Consider the following 22,154-nt stretch of genomic DNA (forward strand, 5'->3'; position numbering starts at 1 on the left):
ATAGCAGCCCCAAACCTGCTATATAAAATCTTTATTCTTTTCTGTAAAGTAAATGCCCGTATGTTTAAATTTCCAGATAAGTAAGGCAGAGATATATGTGTAGGAGTGTACTTAATTTAATAGACATAAAATACAATGTAGATATAATAACTGTTTTCTAAATATTTAAATATTTATTCAATCAACAATAAATTTTCAATAGCTATTAAACAAATGTCAAATTATGTTATTACTGTTATTTAACAAATAAAGCATCCTATTTGCATTGGAAAGACACTCTTAGCACTCTACTGTTGGCAGTGAAAAGAACACAGTATTGACTTACTGGCAAACGCAAATGAATACAGCAACTCCTCCCTCCATTTCCCAATAAAAAGTCTGCCACGGCCTCCATCCCCAGCTTTGGCACGATGGCTCTCCTGTTTTCTTGGGCCTGCATTCTAACTGGATGCTTTTCTGTTTCTTTAGGAGAAGCAGCAGCCAGTCTCTCAGCTCTGTATCCCCCACTATGGGACGAAAGTCCTGGTCAGTTCAGTGAGTACAGGGTGGAGAATGGAAAGTACATTATTAATCCCTGGATATATCCTGAGAGAATGGGGATGTATAAAATTTTACTGACCCAGACAGCCAGGTATTTTGAAAAATTTGCACCAGAAAATGAAAAAAATATATTGTGGGGATTGGCTCTGCAGCATGGCTGGCAATATAGTACAGGTAAGACCAGCTCTTGTTTTCAATCTGATGACCTGCCAGTATAACCACATAGTAATTGAGAAGTGGGACTCTATATTTGTCATTCCATGTTTTTGTAATTGATTATTTTCTTTTCTCTCCTTCCCCTACATAACCATTATTCTCTCCTTCTCCTCCATAAATCCTCTTTTAATGTGCCGCCTGTTTTGACTAGAAAATGCAATGGGCATACAGTATAGCTGCCAAACACAAAAGATGTCATATCTAATCTATTGAGCATTTGAAAAATATTTATTGAACTTCTACTAGTCCAGAAGTTCCAGACCCATTCTAAGTGCTGAGGTGAACAAAACAGTCAAGGGGAGATATATTAAAAACAGAAGGTGACATCAAATTAGTTCAAATTCCTTAGAGTTCTGATTGTGATTACCTTTTGGGTGATGGCATGTAGTGACGCCTTGTACGTAAGGATGTTTCTCTTCAAATGAAGTACATGCCAGGGATCATTTAGAAGATATGTTTGTGCCAAAGATTCAGAATCTAAAGAATATTTTTGTTTTGGCACACAGAAAAATCTCATGAAAAAAAGTTGTACCTCTTTGCCTAGTGCATACTGATAACACCACACATAAGGAAATTAGTTCCGTTACTAATGGAAAAAAATATATAGGGAGATCAGAGTTTATCTGAGGTCTGAGCAGGGGTCACATGAAGGAACTACTGAGGTTGGCAAACAATCCATCTTGCTAAGAGGATATCTCGAGACTCAAATCTATTCTGAGGTATGTGGCTTTCCTTGGAGTCAGAAAGACGACAGATAAGGAGAAATCATGAACACGTTGTTCACTACAAGAGGCGTGTTAGCCTCAGGGGCCTGCAGGCTTGTGGTACCTGGAAACTGAATGGGCTGGTAGAGTAATGCCTCTCTTACTCTTTCACTACATTCGCACATTAGGATGAAGCTTGAATAAACTCACCTAGTGGTGGGCTTGTATGTGCCTATCATTTTCTAAGAGCAGTGGGAGTGTGGGGTGTGCGGTGAAAGTAAATATTTCTGAGTTTCCCAGCCACCAAAAAATTTACAACATCATTGGAATGAGAAAGATAGAAAAAATAAACAGGGAACAATAAATAACATCTCTTGGACAATAATTAAAAGTGCTGAACAAGAAGGAGTGTGCAGTGAGCTGGGATAATCAGAAAAAGTGGATTTGAACTAAGACTTGAAATGCTGACAGAATTTCACTTATGTCTGGATGCACACTGAATATTACCACTTAGTTGAAAAACATGGGGAGCGCACTGTCCGTGAAAGGCTGAAGACTGCACCTACTGGCTGAGCTCAAATATCAAGGATGTCTCACCAGAGCAGAGTGAAGACGACCTGTGTGGAGTAGAGCAGAATGAAGCTGACAGAAGAGGAGTAGAGCAAACCTTTGAAAGTGGAGATGCCTAGCCAGAGAGGGGTGGTGCCAAAGAGGGCCTGCAGACCAGTCCCAGAGCTGGTCTGCAGTCCCTGCTGTTTTCACAGCAGCACAGTAACACTGCTGAGCTCTGTGCATCGAATCAAGTTTCCTTCTTCTCTGCATGCCCACAAAAAACAACAACAAAAACAACCCTCCAAAAAACCATTGCCTAGGTCCACCATTAGAAATTCTAATCTGATTGAATAATATGAGAAGTTAAGCTAAAGGACAGAGCCTGGAAACACCATGGCACAGGTGTATGTGATTGTGTGAGGGTATGTGTGCGTGTTAAAAAAGAGTCAGGGAAAAGAATGGAAGACAGAGAGAGGCAATGATGTTGTTGGAAGGTCAACAATGGAAGATCAAATTAAAGCAAAACACTGTATTTCAGAATATGTAAGAATTAATGTCATTGATACATTGGGTACATTTAGCTTAGGGTTTGGTTTTGAAGTTTTAAGAGTTATAAAATTTTTTAGGTTCTGGAGCAAATATGTTTTTACTAAAAAAATTTGCATGAAGCTGGTTGAGTAGTTTGGTTTAGGTGGATTGAAACAAGGTACTGGTGGTGATGGGTCGAGATCAGACAGTGCAGAGACAATCCAGATCTGAAATGAAGAATCCAATGAGTGAATGTTTGCGGTGACGGCTAGAAAGATTCTTCAGAAAGAAAGGACAGGACATGGCTTCAGCTTGGACACAGAGATAAAAGAACTGAGATTCTTGAAATGAAAGAGTACAAAATTGTACTCCTCTGAGAGAAAAAAAGTTATTCAACCTGGCATGGGTATCAAGACCAGTGTATAATTTCAGCCATGTTCACTAGAGGTGAAAACAAATCAAATAGGACATAGGCTGAAGTGGGTGTGTAAAGCTGAAGAATATTTGTTACCAATATCAGGTTCATATTTGAAGGTGTTCTGCATGGCGAACTCTTGGAGGAAGTAAGTGAGAAAAAAAAAGGAGGTGGAATAATGGAAAGAGGAGACAGGAGAACCCTCAAAAAATGAAAGAGAAAAGATAGAGGGGAGAGATTTACAGACATTCTGCAATCTGAGGATTAGTAAATTAGGAAAATTCACACTTCTAATATTCATGTAGGCTAATAGCATTGACAATTCTTTAAATCATTGCTTTGGGAATGATCAGGTTAAGGAAACCTGAGTGATAGAGAATAATAGAAAAAAAAAGACTGAAGCTATAAATGGAAAAGAGATGAGCAGAAATCACATACACAAAAAGAATGAAAATGGTGAAACTGTATAGAAATGGAAGGAAAAGAGAGTGGGTGAGCAGGAGAAGGGCTAGGAACAAAAGATGCAACATAGTGGTCAGTAGAGTCATGAAAGCAGTTGGAGAAGTAAATGAGAGTGTATCCTCTATTTACTTAGGTAGAAGCCAGAGAGAAGGAGAAGTTAACAAGAGTAGGAAGAATAAGCTGTAGAGTGGTAAGGTAAAACAGTAAAACAGTAAAACAAAGCATAACAAAAAGCTGTACTGGGAGCAACATTTGAAAGGGGGAAAGAAAGTATGATAGAGAATTGGAAGATGCAAAGGATAAGCACAGGGAAAATGGGACAACATAAATCTGAAGTCAGAGGGGTTGAGAAGATATCAATGGTCATCTGATGAGAAAAAGAATGACTATCCTCATTGAAAAAATACTTTTCATGGGTTTTCTCACTTGACACACAACCATATGATAAAGTTAATATCATTATCCCCATTCTATAACTGAGCTATTAGTGTGAAGTTCTTTATCAAAGGTAAACTGAGTAAACGACAGAGAAGGATTTGGTTTGCCTGTAGGCCTCTTTTAATCTGTGTGCCTATACCTCCTTAATTTTGAGGGGAAGAAGGGAAGGAAGTAGAAGAGAGAATAATTACAAAATTAAATAATATTCAAGACAGATAATTCAAAAGTAGAAATTTATGGTACTACTAGAGACAGGAAAAAAATTGGCTCAGAGCAAAGAAATGAAGGACAAAGAATGATAGGAAGATAAATACCAGTCATCAGAAGATGCATGGTTGAACAGTCTGATGGTTGCCAGATGGGAGGGGGTTTGGGAGCTGGATGTAGGGGGTGAAGTGATTTAGAAGTACAAATTAGCGGTTAAAAATAGTCATGGGGGTACAGTACAGGGAATGTAGCCAGTAAAGCTGTAATAACTATGTGTGATGTCAGATGGGTACTAGATTTACAGGGAGGATCACTTCTTAGGTTATATAAATGTCTAACCACTATGTTGTACATCTGAAACTACTATAGTATTGAGTATCAAATGTAATTGAAACATAAAAATATTTTTAAAATACTTGTGCATTCTTGCAAAAAAAATACACCTAATTAAGTGGCAATTATTACCAGTTTCAAAATGTGCATAATAAATAATCTGTGCATCCTTCTCTCCTAGGTCGATTAGCTGACCCCAGCCAGAGGACAGACTGTGGCTATGAATCTGGAGATCCATCGTGCATCTCTGTGGACAGTTGGTGGGCTGGTAGGTTCATTGAAATAGCAAAAGAGATAGTAGCCTTTCTCTCCAAAATGTGTTCAACATTAAGTCCTAAGCACAGAGATAAAACTAAAGTGGTACTATTCCTTTGTTAAAAGGAATCTACTTCCTCATGCACCTTGCAGCCTTTCTGTCACATTCTAGGCTTTAACAGCCACAATGGCAATGATTACTTAGGACATGTTCTGATTTTTGCAGAAAGACTGAAACAAAGAGTTGCAAAGGACAAGGCCTCCGACAGACCGGCACTGACAGTTAGGTGGGAGGTCCTACTAGTGACAGGGAGTCTGAGGGATGAGTGAAAATGAGAAATGAGGGAAAAAGAAAATAATACTTTTGCTAATTTTGCTCAGACTAAGTGTGTTTAACTTTTAAACAGGTGAACTTGCATTAGTCTATCACAAGTTATTTTATCAAGCAATAATCTAAGGCTTCAGTCAGATATTGAATACTAAAATAGTCACAGGTGTTTTCTAATTCTTTGAATTTATTTTGTGATTTACTAATGAAAGTAACTTATGCACAATTTCTTAGAATATTTCTCAATAGTTAGGAAAAAAAATCACTTTAAAGTTCACTTTCTTGGAGTGGCACATATCATATACATCTTTACGTATTTTCCTAATATGACATTGATTGGTTCTTCTCAAGCATCAACATACAGTCATGGCCACATCTCTGAAGTCAAATTTCTTTCCCCCTCACCAAATCAATGCATGGCTTTTATTTCATCTTTAAAAGATCACAAATAAGTCTCAGGTATCATCTGGCATTTTGTTGTTGCTGTAGCTGGCCCTGTGTTTGACATTGATGTAATTGAAGTTTGTTTGCAGGGTGCCCCTGGTCCCCTTCACAATAACTGTGTGTCCCTACAGAGCGATGTTGACTTTTTTTTGAATGTTGACAGCTGGATTGCCAAGAATGGTCTTCATCCTCCCACTAGATGTAGAAAAAAGGGCTAGAATCAAGTTTCTTTATTCTCAGATTGACTTAGTAGTTCGGAATATCAGCCTGCTGCACTGGGGCGTCGGACTGCACTCACAAATGTATGTGTATAATAAAAATTGCCTGCATCACCAGTGGGGGTCAGTATAAGTTCTGAGCCAACTATATTATAATGTCGTAATCTGCTGGAATAGATAGTTTACACGTAGAGAGAAAAAAATTAATTCATTGTCAATTTAAATATCCAAAAATCTATTGTCAACACTTATCCAAAATTTTGCCTTAAAGACTTAATGTAAGGACTTTGTGATATCCTGGTGGCACATTGAACTTGGTTAAATAAAACACAAAATATCAATGCTATAACCACATATAAAATACTTTAGATAAAAAAAGTCACATTTGATGGTAAAACCTCAGTTAGAGGTATAATATTTTTCTGTGCACAAGTAGATACCTATCTTCCTTTTATACCTAATGGTTTGAAAATGTATATTGCCAAATCTATTAAAATTACTTCGTTGTTTTAAAATATTAGAATCAACTACCTTAACTTATATTTATTTATGAGCATAAGGATATGAATACAAGTATGTTAAATTTATATATATAATCCTTATGAAGATTTTTAATTTTTTGCAGTGATTGTTTTATATATTTCTGGTTCTGTGAGTTTTGCTTAATGGTTTACAGATTACTTAAAAATGTCCTCTATCACATTTGTCAGGGCTTGTGGTGATAATATATATTTTACTCTTACAGACATAAATTACTTCCTCTGTGCATTACCCTTCCTTGCTGCGGTTGATTCTGGCATAATGGGGATATCATCAGACCAAGTCATACTCTTGCCACCACCCAAGGATCAGATGAAGTTTTGTGTTAATGTTTCTACTTGTCAGTCATCCTTTCCTACAGCAATGAGAAAGTGGAAAAGCTTCTACGAGGTTCTTTTTTATATTTGTAATTTATTCTTTTAGGACGTGGTAAGATAATTCCTTTTTTTTTTTGCATAATGCTTTGGTTTAGGTTTTTGTGTGTATTATGCAGTATTTTCCTAAGTATAAAAATGCAAATTTTTATGTAAGTTATATTAATATTGTTACATTGCAGCAGGGCATCACATGTCATTAACATTCTCTGAACCAGTAAAGCATTGAGGCAAAATCTATCAACTCATTTCATAAATAAATTACATGTAAATGTGAGAGCACCCAGGTATCTCACTAAATGAGACTATGCTGGTTAATTGGAACTTCAGGTCAACCATAGGTTAACTCTTGAGAGAAATTTGATTATGGAGTTTGTTTGAAAATAGTCCATTGGCTTATTTAAACTGCATCAGTAAATGATCACATATAGGTAGAACTGTTATGGGGCAATGAAAATCATCTATTCAATGACCAAGAAAAAAATACACTGGTTAAACATAGACATGGACCAAGATCAATGCCAAAAATATAGATTTTCTAGCTCTATAGTTTTAGTTCATCAGTTTAGATAGGCTTAAATTAAATATTCTAAGAATTTTTCCCTTTTCTTAAACGTTAACTTTTGTGATAATTTCAACTGTGACAGCAGAGAAAAAAATTATAAACAAAAAAAGTTCTGACTGTTGGGAAAATATTTGCAGTTCATTTCCTATAGATGCATTCAATATTAATACTAATAATAGATAATTATTATAGTCTTTCCAGAGTGTTAGTCACTGATGACTTACACAAATGAACTTTTAGAAACAGAATTCTCCCATTAAGTAGAAAATTGCTAAATTATTCATTTGAACAAGATTAAATTGTAGGGAGAGAAATTGCTGTGTTTGCTCAAACATGAATTAATTTCTCCTCTTCACAACAGCACATGCAGTCACCTTATAGTAGCTTTGAGGACCTGCTGAAGTACTTATGGGATGCACACGCTAAAACCTTGGGTGATGCTCTCAAACCATTTGATCACAGGTAAGAATGGATCCCAAATCATTTCATTTAATATGGAAAATAATTTAGGGGCTTATTTGTGCTTTTTTATTCTTCTTCTAATGTGACTGTCAGTCTTCCCATTAAATAATATATCTAATCACTGAGGTATTTATTGATGAGGTGTAAATATTTTTGTATGATCAGAGTCGGAAAGTGTTTTATGAAGAAGGGGCACAAACTTGAGAAGGAAAATCTCATACCAACCAATCAACAAATAAAACATGCAACCAATTTCACTATTAAAAAAGAGATTTTATTCATTATTTTGATCATAAACACTCAATATGATAGGTACATTCTTGGGGGAAAAGTCAACCAGCATCTGGGTTAGCACACAAAATAGCCTGGAAAGTTATCAAATCACTCCACATGTAAACCTGGTGGTATTATATACCCAGATGTGAAGGTGTAAGAATAATTTGTGTTTAGATTATGCAGACACTGTGTTAGGGTTTCCCAGATAAATAGACGCAGTAGGAAAGAGAGAGAAAGAGCGATGATAAGAAACTAACTCCGAGTAACTCCTAAAATTATGTAGGTGGGCAAGTCCATAATCTGCAAAGCCAATGTCCAGCTTTAGTTCGAAGGCTGGTAACTGCCACAGAACCAGGAAGAACCTGTGCCCCAGTTTGAAGGACATCAGAGGAGGGAATTTTCTCTTACTCAAATTAAGATTAGCATTTTCTTCTGTTATTTCAATAATCAACTTATTGAACATGGTCCATCGACATTGTGGAGGGCAATCTGCTTTTCTCAGTCTACTGATCTAAATATAAATCTCTTCCAAAAACACTCTCACAGAAACACCCAGATTATGTTTGGCCAAATAGTTGGCTATGCTGTGGCACAGCTACCATCACAGATATTATTTAGAGGTGGAGTCAACCCTAAAAGTGAGGTGTAGGGTAGAACATCTGAGTATGCTCAAAAACCAAAACAAATAAACAAGAACAACAAAAAATTCAAGGACTGTTGGGCTTGTATAAGTAATTTTGTACATTGAAGCAAGAATGTTTGAGTACCTCATATTTCACCGGTTGTTTCTCTCGTGGTCTTCATCATCCTGTAAGGTAAATAATTAACCTGATTAGCAGATTCACAAAACACTTCCTCCTCTACCTGTTATTACGGCTTGGACAACTTAGTTAATCTGGGCAACACAGGGGTCTTCTTCCTTGGCCGTGTGAATGATATGACTTGGCTGCAGACGTCTTAACTGCATTTAAGAACAAAAGCTTTCAACCAATTTATGTCACTTACAACTTCAAAAAAAGAGTTCTGCTAAATGGAATTCTTTTGATACCTTATGCTGATAGAAGATGAATTATTTAAGGATTTTTAAGATGGAAGATTTCAAATGCTTGCTTATGTCCCTTCTGATTTGTCCTAAAAATTTTTTTGAATATTTTTAGACTATTAATTATTCCTTAAAAATGTAAGAATGTAGAAGTTAACATCTTGTGCTTTGGAGTCAAACAGATTTGATTCCAGTAGCCTGGGGATCCCAACAGTGTTAAACTCAGTCTCGCCATCTTTAAACCTGCAATAATAATTTTACATTCTACACAGAGTAGTTTTGAGGATTAGTTGAGGAATCCATGCATCATGCTTATCATACCTCTGGCACATGGGAAGCATTGAATACAAATTATCTATTATCATCAAGACAAGAAGTAGTAGAGGGTACTAGAAAAGAACATAAGCTGTAAAGCCAGATCTCCAGGATTTAAATCCTGGCTCTGCACTTTGTTAGGAGTGCGGAACTGCATTTCATCCAGTTTTTCTAACAAGAATGTAGCACAACTGATGATCACTAAACCTCAGTGCAACACAGCAGTACACATTTATAGCTCACACGTCTGAGGTTAGCTGGACAGGTCCCCTGACATCTCCTGGGCTCACCTCATGTTGGCTGACTTTTGTTGGCTCCACAGGGCTGAGTGGGGAAGCCCAGCTCTGATCCACTTTTCTCTTATCCTCCGTAGGGCAAGCTTAGTTCTTTTCTACAGTGTTGACAGAATGGCAAGAGAGAGAAAGCAAGTTGTGAAAACTTATTTCAAGCATATGCTGTGTCAAGTTGGTTGATATTCTGTTGGTCAATTCAAATCATGTGTCTGAGCCAGTGGTAGGGAATTATGCCACTCTCCTTCCTCCCCACCTCCCACTGCAGCGGGGAGGGAGAAATGGAAAATTCCACACCAAAATACAGGGACACAGAGAGTATTGAGAAACTGGGGCTATATATGCGATCTACAAATGCTGGAGCACTTCCTTAACCCCATGTGTTACTTTCTTTAAGTAAAAAATATACTAGTATTTTTTATTTACATAAAATAATGCTGAACTCTGTGTAGCGTATATAACTTAAATAAAACTCGGTGGTCTTAGAGTATGAGATTGGCTTAGAGTATGCGTATATATAATTAAAGTCAAACTTTTAAGATATATTTTTATATTTTTACTTGATCACATCTCAACTGACATCAGATAAATCATTCAATTATATATTCAATTAAATCATTTGGAACACTTATGTTGAATTACACTTCTGATCATAAGATCTCTTTGTCTTGAACTGGGGGTGCTCTCACGTCTTTTTTCGCAGTTTGTTTAATTTATTACTCACAAGGCTTTGAGGCCATGGCTCATAATCCTTGTGAATTCCAATATCTTTTTGTTTTTATTCCACAGTCAGCTGTGATCTGACTAAAGATAGTTGACTATGAATCTAGGCCACAGTTTTCTTTCTTCAGGAGTTCACTGACCCCACTCTTCTACTTCTGGACGTTGGGGTCAGGCAGGAGCCCACAAGCATGGGAACCAAACACAGCAAGATTTCACCTGTGGGTTATGTTATAGTCCCTTTAACACTGGGAAACATAATGTAAGCATTTTCTATTTAATGAACCTAATGTATGTGATATGGAAACCAAAGTTAAAGTATATTTTAATGAGAAAAACAAACTTTAAATATATGAATGACACAGTACTGTGGGAATATTGAAGAGGAGGAGAGCCAGTTCTGTCTCAGGTGTGCAGAAAAACTGTGAGGAGGTGACATCAAGGATGATACTTGGAAGAAAAAGTAGCTGATGGGCAAAGCAGAGAGTAGACAATATTTCAAGAAGAATGAGTCTGTTATAAAAAGACTGCAAGTTATTCAGCATGTTTAGACTGCTGATGGAGGCAGGAACTCTGAATTACATAGTTACAAAATCATTTACCATACCCTCATCCTTACCACTGTAGTAATTTGTCCCCCAAATACGTGAGAGAGTTTGGTTTCCTAGAAGACTTCATCCATGTAGGAAAAGTCTATGTATTTAGAAAATCAGACAAGAAAAACACAGCTATTTCTCTAGGGTGCTCAACATTTCAGGGGCCTCCTGGCTTTAGGAAATCAATAATTACAAAGAATGCCTGAATCTAGCAAAAATGCTGTCTTGGAAACTTTGACTTTATTCTGTATATTTCTAAACAGTATTACTTAACAGTAATACTGTAACAGTAATAGTAAAACAGTAATAGTGTAACATCTGCTTATTATAAAATATGTAAATATGAATCTTGTTAAAAGTGACAAAAATTCCGAATGTTAACAATGATTGAATGGTCCTTTCAAATTAAAAAATTTAACTAACTACACTTGTACTTTGAGAGGTAGGAACTCAAGCCATTACATTCTAAAACTAAGAATTACATTCTTAGTTTGTTGACAGAGGATAATGTTTTTCTAGAAAATACTAAGCTAAAATTCTGACTATGCTAATTATAATTGTACATATATCCACTATTCTTTTAGGTTGGTATATTATTCTAAAGCAGAAGCAGATTTTGAAAGAATATGGTCTGTGAGTGTGGAGTATATAGCTGCATTACAGGTACCTACAACCTTGATCAAAATGCATGAATTACAGAAGGGTCTGCCCCCCCGGATGCTTGTGAATGGGGACAGCGCCCCCTTCATCAGTGACTTTAGTGAACGTCAAAACATGTTTCTGTTTGGTCTAAGTCTTGTTCGAGATGTGGATAGCTGGACAGGTAAGGACATTTTAAAAATACCTTAAAGAAAATCAATACTACATTGAGTTTTAAGGGAAGAAATAATGATGATCTCAGAGATATATGTGTGTATGTATGTATATATAGATGTTTACAATCATAACACATTCTTTTTTTTTAAGATTTTATTTATTTATTTTTAGAGAGGGAAGGGGGAGAGAGAGAGAGAGAGAGAAACATCAATGTGCGGTTGCTGGGGTTTATGGCCTGCAACCCAGGCATGTACCCTGGCTGGGAATCGAACCTGGGACACTTTGGTTGCCAGCCCATGCTCCATCCACTGAGCTACGCCAGCCAGGGCTATAACACATTCTTTCAAAGAAAGTCTTGATTTCCTATGGGCATCTATTTTACACATTTCGATCCTTCCACTCATGGTCTGTCTTTTCTCATAGGTTCTTATTGACCCATGAAGCTACCAGATTATGTCAAGTCTATTTTTTTAATCTAAAATCTATGTGTGTATATGTAAATATATATAAATATTATATACATACATACATATATACTATATATCTATGCATATGACTATGTAGATACATAATTGTTATAATAATCTATCTTTATTTACTTATACACGACTCTTAAATTTAGAAAAAAAATCAAGGAATGTCAAAATAAACCCTGCTGCAGGTAATAAGGAAACTATCAAATCGATTTAGGTACACACTCTCCTCCAGCTTTACTAGTTGTGGAAGACATATTCTGTTCCATTTCCTCAACTATAGGATTCTCTAGCAGAGTGAAAAACTCAGTAATCTATCATTGTGTGTTTGAATAACCACATTATCACAGATTTTCAGATATGCTCTTATGCAGTGAACCAATATTAAAACATAATTAAAATATTAGTATTCTTAAAATGAACAAAAAAGCAAAAATATCTGAAAGATACAAAGGCACAGTAAACACAATTACATTAAATGTATGATTTGAAATCTTATTTGCATTATTTCAAGTAACAAATATATCCACCTGTTTTAGGGGCTTCATACAATTGAACTTTCTTGCCTGGTAGTGGCCCCATATTTTACTGATAAAGAAATCAGGGCTTTGTAAGTTTAAGTAATTCCCAAGCTGGTGAATGATCCAGTAAATTTGCATCCTGGGAGTATTAATTTAAAGCCTATCCTCTTTCTCCCTATCAAGTCACCCTGCACCCTGATATTTGTATTCTAGGATAGTTGAGAATATGGTGTCAGCATTTTGCTATTGTTAGGTGTGTCAAGGTAGGACTGACTCAGTGTTATCAAGTCTAAAAATGTTAAACTAACCTAACTAGTCTAGATAAAAAGAAGAAAAAAATAGCTATTCTTGGGTCTTAAGACTTTAGTAGATTAGCTCTAGCCAGCTGAGAAACCTGAAAGAAATGCCCTCATCCACCAATCAGGTAAGATGTTACAACTACATAGGGAAGAGTAAAGGATGTTCATGAAAGTTAAAGGGAAATCAAGCATTATTCTCTCATTGCCAGAGTCTAGAAAGGAAGAACTGTAGACCTGGGACCAAGTGTTCTGGATATTTCTGAACTGCTACCACTTGTATATTAACCAATATAACCTGAAATATTTTTTGCTTCAAAAATTGTTTTTACCTGGCTGGTGTAGCTCATTGGATTGAGCACGGGCTGTGAACCAAAGTGTCACAGGTTCGATTCCCAGTCAGGGCACATGCCTGGGTTGCAGGCCATGACCACCAGCAACCGCACATTGATGTTTCTCTCTCTCCCTCTTCCTCCCTCCCTTCCCTCTCTAAAAAATAAATAAAAATCTTTTAAAAAATTGTTTTTAGAACTCTTATTTATTATTTACTTAAAACACATTTTAATTGCTGTATTTTTTCTGATGTATTTAAAAGTATGTTTAACACATTTAAACTTTTAAAGTCTAAGTATATAAACACATGAAATGAAAATAAAAAATCTTTACCTTCTCCTTTCGATCACATTGTTAGTCTTTCACCCATTTTTTAAAAATCAGTCTTTGGTCAATATTTCTAGATTTGTACTTTTGTACATAGAACAATGAAAATAAATGAACAAATAAAACCTGTGCTGTTAACACAAGTGAAATCACACTACTCTGGAGTACACGTTTTTAACTGAAAAAAGTTTTAGAGCTTTTTCTATATCAAGTTATATTAATTCAACTATTTTACTTGAAGTATATATAGTGTTTTATTTAATGACATTATCATAACTGGAGATCATTTTATGTTATAAGGTATTGGCAATAAAACAAAAATTGCACTTTATGCCTACTGTCAGGCATAACTTATTATTTTAACATACATTTTTCAAAAAGAAATGAATTAAAGTCGATGGATCATATATTGCAAAATGGTACTCAAAAGAGTGTTCAGGAGTTTACATTTTTTTTCATAAAACTATGAATTAAGGTTCTTGTTTTTCTCCAATCCCTATCATATGGACAATTTCTATAATTTGTGCTAGTGTGTTTGTAGAAAATGTTACTTCATTATTATCTGGTAAGTTGCCTAATTTTTCTTATTGATTTCTATGTGAAGAGCTGGTCAATTAATTTTAAATTTAAAAACCTCTGTGTGCATAGACATGGACAACAGTGTGGTGGTAACCAGAGGGAAAGATAGGTGGGGGAAAGGAGGGGGCCAAAGGGAGGAAAAATGGTTACAAAAAGAGACTTTGCTTGGAGCAATGGGCGCACAGTGCAGTGTGCAGACTGTGCTTTATTGCTTTGTACTCTTGAAACCTGTATGGTTTGGGGAACCAATGTCACCCCAATAAACTCAATAAAAAATTATGTGTGAGTCATCATGCAATGCAAATATAATATTTGTGTACAAAATACATAGAATTTAAATTAAAATAAACATTTTAATAGTTGGGCTTATGTTTACATATCAATATTTTATAACTTTTTCAGGTTCATTATCTTTAACAATATGGAAAATTTTAATGAAGACACAAATTGCAAGACAGCAAGCTCTAGAGTTTTTAGAAATGATTCTTGAAAAGTTTAATCCAACACTTCCGGAGTAATGAATGAGTTAACAGTAGACATTTTTAATTTGTTGGACACAGCAATTTCAAATTTTAACTGTATCATAAGCATGAAATTTCTTCTTTCTGTTGTTTTAGATTTATGTTCATTTGTTAGGATTTTGAACATGTATTCCTAACTATAAATTCAAATTTTGTTCTGATTATTTTGCTCAATTAATAATTCTTGATTTTTCCATTCATCAGTATATAATTTTGAACATCTAAAGAAGTTTGTATTAAGCTATTATAAATCCTTGATAAAATAATAAAGACACTGAACCTGCAATGGCTTTTTTGTTGTTATCTTATATAGTCTACTTTCATAAAATTTAAAGCAATATCTCTCTGATTTTCAACCCAAATCCAGAACATTAAAAAAAATACTGACTGTTGATTAAAATTTTAAAATTCATAAAACTGAACTGACAAGCAGAATACCTAACTGATTTGTCTGTGTGTGTGTGTGTGTGTGTGTGTGCAGTTTCACTGATCACAAGTTTATAGCAATTGTGTACTCTTTCTTCTCCTCAGTCCACATGTGATAATGAATGGTTAAGGGTGAAAGCTGCTCTCTTTTAGGAGAGAGATGAACTGGCCAGAAGGGGTGACTCCCCGAGCTGACATAGGAAGGTTTCCCAGAGCTTTATCCCAGGCTAATTCTACCCACTAACTTTTGGGGGAAAAGTCAGATACATTGGTTTGAATAATATGGACACGGGAATAGGAAGGTATAGCTTAAATCTCAGCTCTATTGTTTTCCAGAGTGAACTTGGCAAATTTTTCTAACCCCCTCCATGCTTTAGCTTAGTTATTATTAAAATGAAGATTATACAACTCAGTTCCAGAATTTTCTTGAGAAGACAATAAAAACATACAAATCAAGTGACTAGGACTCTTGTTAATAAATTGTATGCATTTACAAAAATGAGCAATTGTCACAATAATTGTGCTCAGAGAAGGAAGACACCTGTTGTAGTGTTGAGACAGTGAAAACAACCTTTGATGAACCAAGATGATGAATAAGTTTTTACTGAATGCAAAAGATATAGACAATTTTTTGGTCACTGTATGCAACAAAGGCAGTGTAGTAAACTTTCTCCCTACATCTTCTTCCTGAATGATGTGAAATAACTACACATCTATGATATGTCTATACAAAACCAAATTCTCAAATTACTTCAAGACAGATGATACTAATAAGGCAAAAATGCTCTCAGTAAAAAGAGAAAAAAATCAATAAATAGCAGTGCCCAGTAACACAGATTTTGACCCCATTCTGGTGTCAGGGAAGAAGAAACTTCAGCCCCTTGCCCTTTAGTTTTCACAGCCGTACTTAGTTAATGGAATAATAAATGTAATATGTGCATACTGGAGAATCACAATATGATACAATACTCAGGCCATAAAATAAGTCTCAAAGAAGTGATCAAACTAGGCTCATTTAAAAAAAATCAATAGTTTTATTTGTATAAAATCATTTAAAAATATTTAATTAAATTTTCAAAAATGGAAAATGTTTGTTTTATTTATATAACTTCTTTTTTATTACATACTTTTAATTTTATTGTTGTTCAAGTACAGTTTTCTGCTTTTTCCCCCCACTTCTTCCCTCACCCCAGCCATCCCTCCCTCCCTCCCTCCCCTGATTCCACCCACCTTGTTTTTGTCTACCTGTCCTTTATAGATGTTCCTGAAAACCCTTCACCCTTCCCTCCTCCCCATTATCGCCTCCCATCTCCCCTCTGGTTACTGTCCGTTTGTTCTTAATTTCAATGTCTGTGGTTATATTTTGTTCACTTGTAGGTTCCAGTTAAAGGAGAGATCATATGGTATTTGTCTTTCATGTCTGGTTTATTTCACTTAGCATAATGCTCTCCAGTTCCATCTGTGCTGTCAGAAAGGGTAGGAGCTTTTTAGACGAGAAACAATACATTTGTGAGTAATTGACAGGACAAAGAGAGTTAGTGCTCATTTGAAAGGAATCTAAGCAAGGCTTGGGTTTAGGTAGTAAATTAGTGAAGGTGTAACAAGGTTTTTCAATGCAGGCTTTTCCAACTCTGGATTTATAACTCTTGCAATAATGTCAACTCTCAGCCCATGGGAGTAGGGAGGGTACATATCACACAAACATTTATTTCCTGCATTTTGAGAGACAGAGCAGAGTCGGAGCACTCCTCCTGCTCTGGCTGCTTCTCAAATCATTTTATTTTATTTTTTCACATGTTTTACTGTATTTATTATCTTTTCCAAGAAGCGAAAATGTGCAATTTCTTACATATCTGCCTATAGGGAAGACATTTAAGACATTTCTGTTCCACTGGAAATACCCTTATTGATTTTGAAGGCACACAAACACTGGTCTCCCTGCCAGCATTTCACCCGTTAAGTCTCTTCCCCCTCACCCATTCCTCACCAATTCCAGCATCCTTTTGGTGGCACTTTTCTTGGAAGCCAACTTGGCTTTTTTTTTTTTTAAATGCCATCTGGTCTGGTGATATCTTTAATATCCTTTATTTTTTTGCTCTAGTTTATCAGTTTATTTTATTTTATTTTTAAATTGTTGTTAAATTACAGTTGTCTCCATTTCCCCCCCATTACTCTCCCCTGCCCTACCCACCGCCACCTCCCACATTCAATCCTCCTCCCCCCATTGTTTTTGTCCATGAGTTCTAGTTTGAAAGAATCAATGTGCCGGTCATGGGATATCTTGGGGCAGTTGGCCCTGGGCTCCAAAACCGGCAAGCAAAGGTGGCTCAGAAAAACTGTCAGACCCAGCCCAAGCCTAGAGCCTAATCCTGGACTATCAGCATCACAGGACCTGTGGGGGTTTGGGGATTAGAGCTGAAATAATGTAACAGCTGCCATTCAAATCATGTGAACAGAGAGAGGAGAGGGTCAGTTCTGAAAAGAAGGATGTTGTTGACCCAGAAGTGCCAGCAAATAAGCCATGTGACTATGCTCTGTATATGGAGAAATTTCAAGGGAAATAAAGGTCTATCTATTTCTCTATTATTGGTCTATTATATGCTTGAATTTGGGGCATTCCATTTTAGTGACTCATTGTTTTCTTTTTTTAATTTAAGGCAGCATCTATTTTAAAACAAAACAATACTCTTCTTGGAAGAATGTGCAGCAGCACCTATAGTTGCCTGCTAACAATGATCTTATTTCACCCCTTTTCCTTGCTGGCAAAAGCTACCTGTCTCCCTAGAAGTTGGTAACATCCCCAGAACCTACCACCATTTCTGGTACATAGTAGGCACTCAAGAAATGTTGAAAATGGAGTAGTTAATACAGATTGAATATGTAAAGAGCCGTAGCACAGCACACCGAGAAGCTCTTTGATTGGTGTTTAAGTCCACATAGTCATCATAGTATGGAATAGCAAAGATCTTAGTTCAAGTCTCAGTTCTGCACTTTGGAAAGTGCAAATTTTATTTGGAAAACATACATGTATACAGATTTTTTATGTGAGTGTCATGTAGAGTGAGTACCTGGAAAATAATTATAATAGCTAACTTATAAAGTGTCAAGGACTTGCCTAAATGCTTAAATATATTTACTTACTAACTTGTTACAACTCTTATGAGCTAGGTAGGTACTCACTATTCCCATTTCATAGACAAGGAAACGAGGCACAGGGAGAATAAGTGACTTGTCTAAGGTCATCCAGTTAGTATAGTATTATTGGATGAGTGCTATGGAAGTCATTAAGTAAATATTAATTATAGTACTAATATTAATTAATTATAATTAGACTTACAGTTATTAAGATGTCATTTGGAAAGAACCTGAAAGAAACAGAACAGCAATGAAAGGGTAATATACTATATTTAATAGGTGTTATATACCATCTAGTGGTAATCTAGAGAATTCCATCATTGTACATATTTCACTCTGTAAAATCTAAGGAAGTTTTATTTTTCCATAACGATCTTTAAACAGCATCATAAAGGCAATGCATTTATAATCACATATTTACAGAGTTTATAAGCCCAGTAAGAGAACAGCACACATTTAAAGGATCATTTCAATCGACAGTCAAGAATCCAGCTTTCTAGTACTGACGTTAATAATAACCAAGACTTAAAAAAATTTGGAATAAATTCTCTTGCAGAAAACAATTGTATATGCTCTCAACATCTAGCTTGTATCTGCCTAAGTTTCCTGCAGGCACAAAAATTTCTGTTCCAGCCCTACTCTTCCTTGCTCTTTTCCTTCTTTTAGGCTCTTGGAAAACTTTCTAAATCTGTCTTCTACCACAAGTTGGGGCCTGCACAATGGAGAGACCAGCCTGTCCACTAACCTGTTGTCCTCATTCTCAGAGCCTGAGATCAATCAGGCTTTGGCGGTAAGCCATGGTGCATTTTTCTTGTACCCAACATTCTGGCATCATGCAGAAGGCAAACTGAGCATAAAGTTAGCTTTAGGAAATGCAGTGTAAATCAGAGGAAGAGGTAGAGCCCATTTTGGCATAGTAACCCTTAGGAGTCATACCAGGACCAAGACCTCTAGGAGAACTTGCCACTCTTTTATTTTGTTTTACATGCATCTGCCCATACTTACTGCAGGCCAACAATTTTCCATTTCATTTCACTACTTCCTTCCAATATCGCCACATATGAGGCCCTGGATTGCTTTCTAAGTGTGGCATTTACCAAGAGAGAGAAAAGGGACGTAGGCCTAGGTCTTATTCTGCAGGACTATTATTTCTTGCACATTAACTGTCCTATCCTGACATGTCCTTTCTGCTCATAAGCACTCCATACTATCACTAAGTACTTTTTAAAAAATTCTCAGTAAGTACCTAATTCCCAAAGGCTGTAATGTTTATTCACCATCATTTTTATTCTTGAGGGAAAAGTTTCAGAAGTACCCTTGGACTCTAGCCCCACTCCTCATTTCTGTCCCTGCAGATGAAGCAAGATATCTCTTGATGGATGACAACTGGTTGGAGCTTATATATTAAAAAAAAATGCCAAGAGTCAGGAATCGTTGTGTTTTTCTAATTTATTTCAATGCTACATTCCTATTATCTTTTTAAAAACTATAGCTACAACTTAAATCTCATATGAGTTATATTGCTGACTTCCCATTATCTTTTTAAAAACTATAGCTACAACTTAAATCTCATATGAGTTATATTGCTGACTTCCGATGATACTGGAGCTTATAAAAACCTAAAGATGGCCAGAAAATTAGCAAATTTGTGCTCCTCCTGTCAGTGATACATAGACAAAAGACAACTTTCTCAGCTCCAGCCAGCCACTCAGGCAACTTGGTGGTGCCATGTGAATTGCTTATAATTTTAAAAAATTTTGATTTGGTTCATCTTATATTTTTCAATTTTATTTTATTTTGCATTTTTAAAAGGAAATAACATATATGTATGTGTGGGTATTATGTAAGAGAGTATAGATTATATATATGTATAAACCAGTTGTTTATTTCTATTTTTAGGTATTTAAAACATCAAACCTTCTTTCAGGCTAATTCTACTGACGGAAGTACCCCGGGGGCCAGCATCATCGCCCTCTGCGGAAGACAGCTTTCTGACATTTGGGTAAATGTCCTTGAAGCATTTGACTCTGAAACTGAAATCACGTTGTGTTAAGCCACTAATTTTCCACATTTTTCATCTCATGACACACATAAACTAATGACTAAAATTCTGTGGCACACTGAAAATATATTTTTTGCTGTCCTGACAAAAATAGTTATAAATGATGATTCATTTACACTAGAAGGCTATTGTTATGTTGGCTATTGTCATTTTTTAAATTTGACAATCTAAAGAAAAAGAAGTCAGTACTTTTCACCAAATAGTCAGGTACTGTATGTTTTAAAAATTCTCATGGCACACCGGTTGAAAATTGCTGTGTTGAGCCATTTAATTTTAGAGGTTTATTTATTAATGCAACAAAGTCTTACCATAAGACTTTAGACACAGTGTTTTAAATGTAACATACAGTGCAATCATTTTTATTTTGGTTTATCTCTTAATTTTAAATTTTATTTTAATTTAATTTCAAATTTCACTTTAGGGAATAAGAAGTATATGTAGTAGAATATAATTATGTATATATAATATACATATCTATAATTTCTCTGTAAGACAAAGTCAACCAGAGAAAGAAGCAGTAAGTGACCTAGTCCGAGTAGGCACCAGCTGGTGCCAGCACTGGGCAGGCTGCCTCTCTCCCTCTGCTGCTGCTGCATGCCCGCAGACCATGCTGTTCCTGAGTGTCAGCAAAAGGGACACCCTATACACGTACACACCCGATAATAATAATCTTTAATTATACAGATTTAGGTAGAATAACATCCAAAATTCCAATCAGGTTTTAGGATTTTTATTAATTTATCAGCATTTTTCAGCTATTTGATTTAATCTACCTTGAACAGTAAACATTTTATTTATTATTGATGCTAATTCAATAATGATCAATTAAATTGACAGCAATAGTAATTCAAAGTTTAAAGTAGGAAGGAAAGAAAAAATCATGCAAATATGCAGGAACCAGTCTTTAAGAACACTTTTCCTTGGGGAATTATCATGGCAGATTCTTGTTTTACTACAGATTTCCAGAAATATTTAATTAAAAGAATGAAGGATGAATTCCAATATACCTAGAAAAGGTTTCCTGCAACTTTTAACTTGATTAAAATTTTCCATACAATGGAAGACAGTGTTCCTAGAAAAACAGTAAAGGTATCTGAGTTGTAGATAAAATTATTATTTTTATCCCAAATGTTAAAATTATTTTAAAATTTCAATTTAATTGCCATGAAATTAGCATTAATAAAACATACAATGTTTTTGTCTTAATATTATGTTATATCTTTATGTTCAAACTTATATGATACATAGTAACTAAAGAGAATAATGGATATCAGAGAATGAAAACTCAAAAAATGGTGCCATTTTTTACACATCACACTGCTGCAATTTTAGAAAGTTTGCTGATATTCATCTTGGCATCTATGAAGAAACATGAACTTTATTTTTATTTTTTGAGACATAAATTTTAATAAATAATTTGCAACATTTTGTTTTTTCGTTTTTTATTTTATTTTGCAAGAATAAAATCCATGGCATACTTTTAAATTGCACTTTAGCAATATCTAATCAAAGAACTTGTTCCTTGTAAATTAATCTGTCACAATTCCAACAAATTAAGCTATTAAAAGTCTACATAGAATATAATCTTTGTATTGTCTAAAACTGGGAAGAGTATAAATCTACTCAATGGAAAGCTATGTACTAATTTTAGAAAATGATGTGTATCACTATTTATTGACTTGTTAATATATCAAATATACATGGTTAATTAAAAATGTATAGCAAGAGTAGTGTCATACATATAATCACTTTTACCCAAACAACATAGTTTTATCAAATGCTTTATTTGTTTCTTTACATCCACTAGTTCAAATATTTTCTTTTTGCAGGAGTGAGTCCAAAACA

At 35.3% G+C, this 22,154-nt stretch overlaps 1 protein-coding gene across 1 annotated transcript in view; it reads left to right on the forward strand.

Annotated features, from left to right (window-relative positions):
• Window positions 1–410: 410 nt before the first annotated feature.
• The window catches only part of CUNH6orf58 (chromosome unknown C6orf58 homolog), a 31,622-nt gene continuing 9,878 nt past the window's right edge, over window positions 411–22,154 (forward strand). The window contains exons 1-8 of the mRNA XM_045843565.1: window positions 411–714; window positions 4,577–4,663; window positions 6,386–6,570; window positions 7,481–7,581; window positions 11,405–11,643; window positions 14,568–14,679; window positions 18,914–19,037; window positions 20,175–20,249. Of these exons, the coding sequence (XP_045699521.1) occupies window positions 411–714; window positions 4,577–4,663; window positions 6,386–6,570; window positions 7,481–7,581; window positions 11,405–11,643; window positions 14,568–14,679; window positions 18,914–19,037; window positions 20,175–20,249 (1,227 nt within the window). The remainder of the gene's footprint in view (window positions 715–4,576; window positions 4,664–6,385; window positions 6,571–7,480; window positions 7,582–11,404; window positions 11,644–14,567; window positions 14,680–18,913; window positions 19,038–20,174; window positions 20,250–22,154) is intronic.

The sequence above is a fragment of the Phyllostomus hastatus genome, unplaced genomic scaffold (genome assembly GCF_019186645.2).
Source record: "Phyllostomus hastatus isolate PE091 unplaced genomic scaffold, TTU_PhHast_1.1 phas_contig_40, whole genome shotgun sequence".
In the NCBI taxonomy this organism is placed as follows: Eukaryota; Metazoa; Chordata; class Mammalia; order Chiroptera; family Phyllostomidae; genus Phyllostomus; species Phyllostomus hastatus.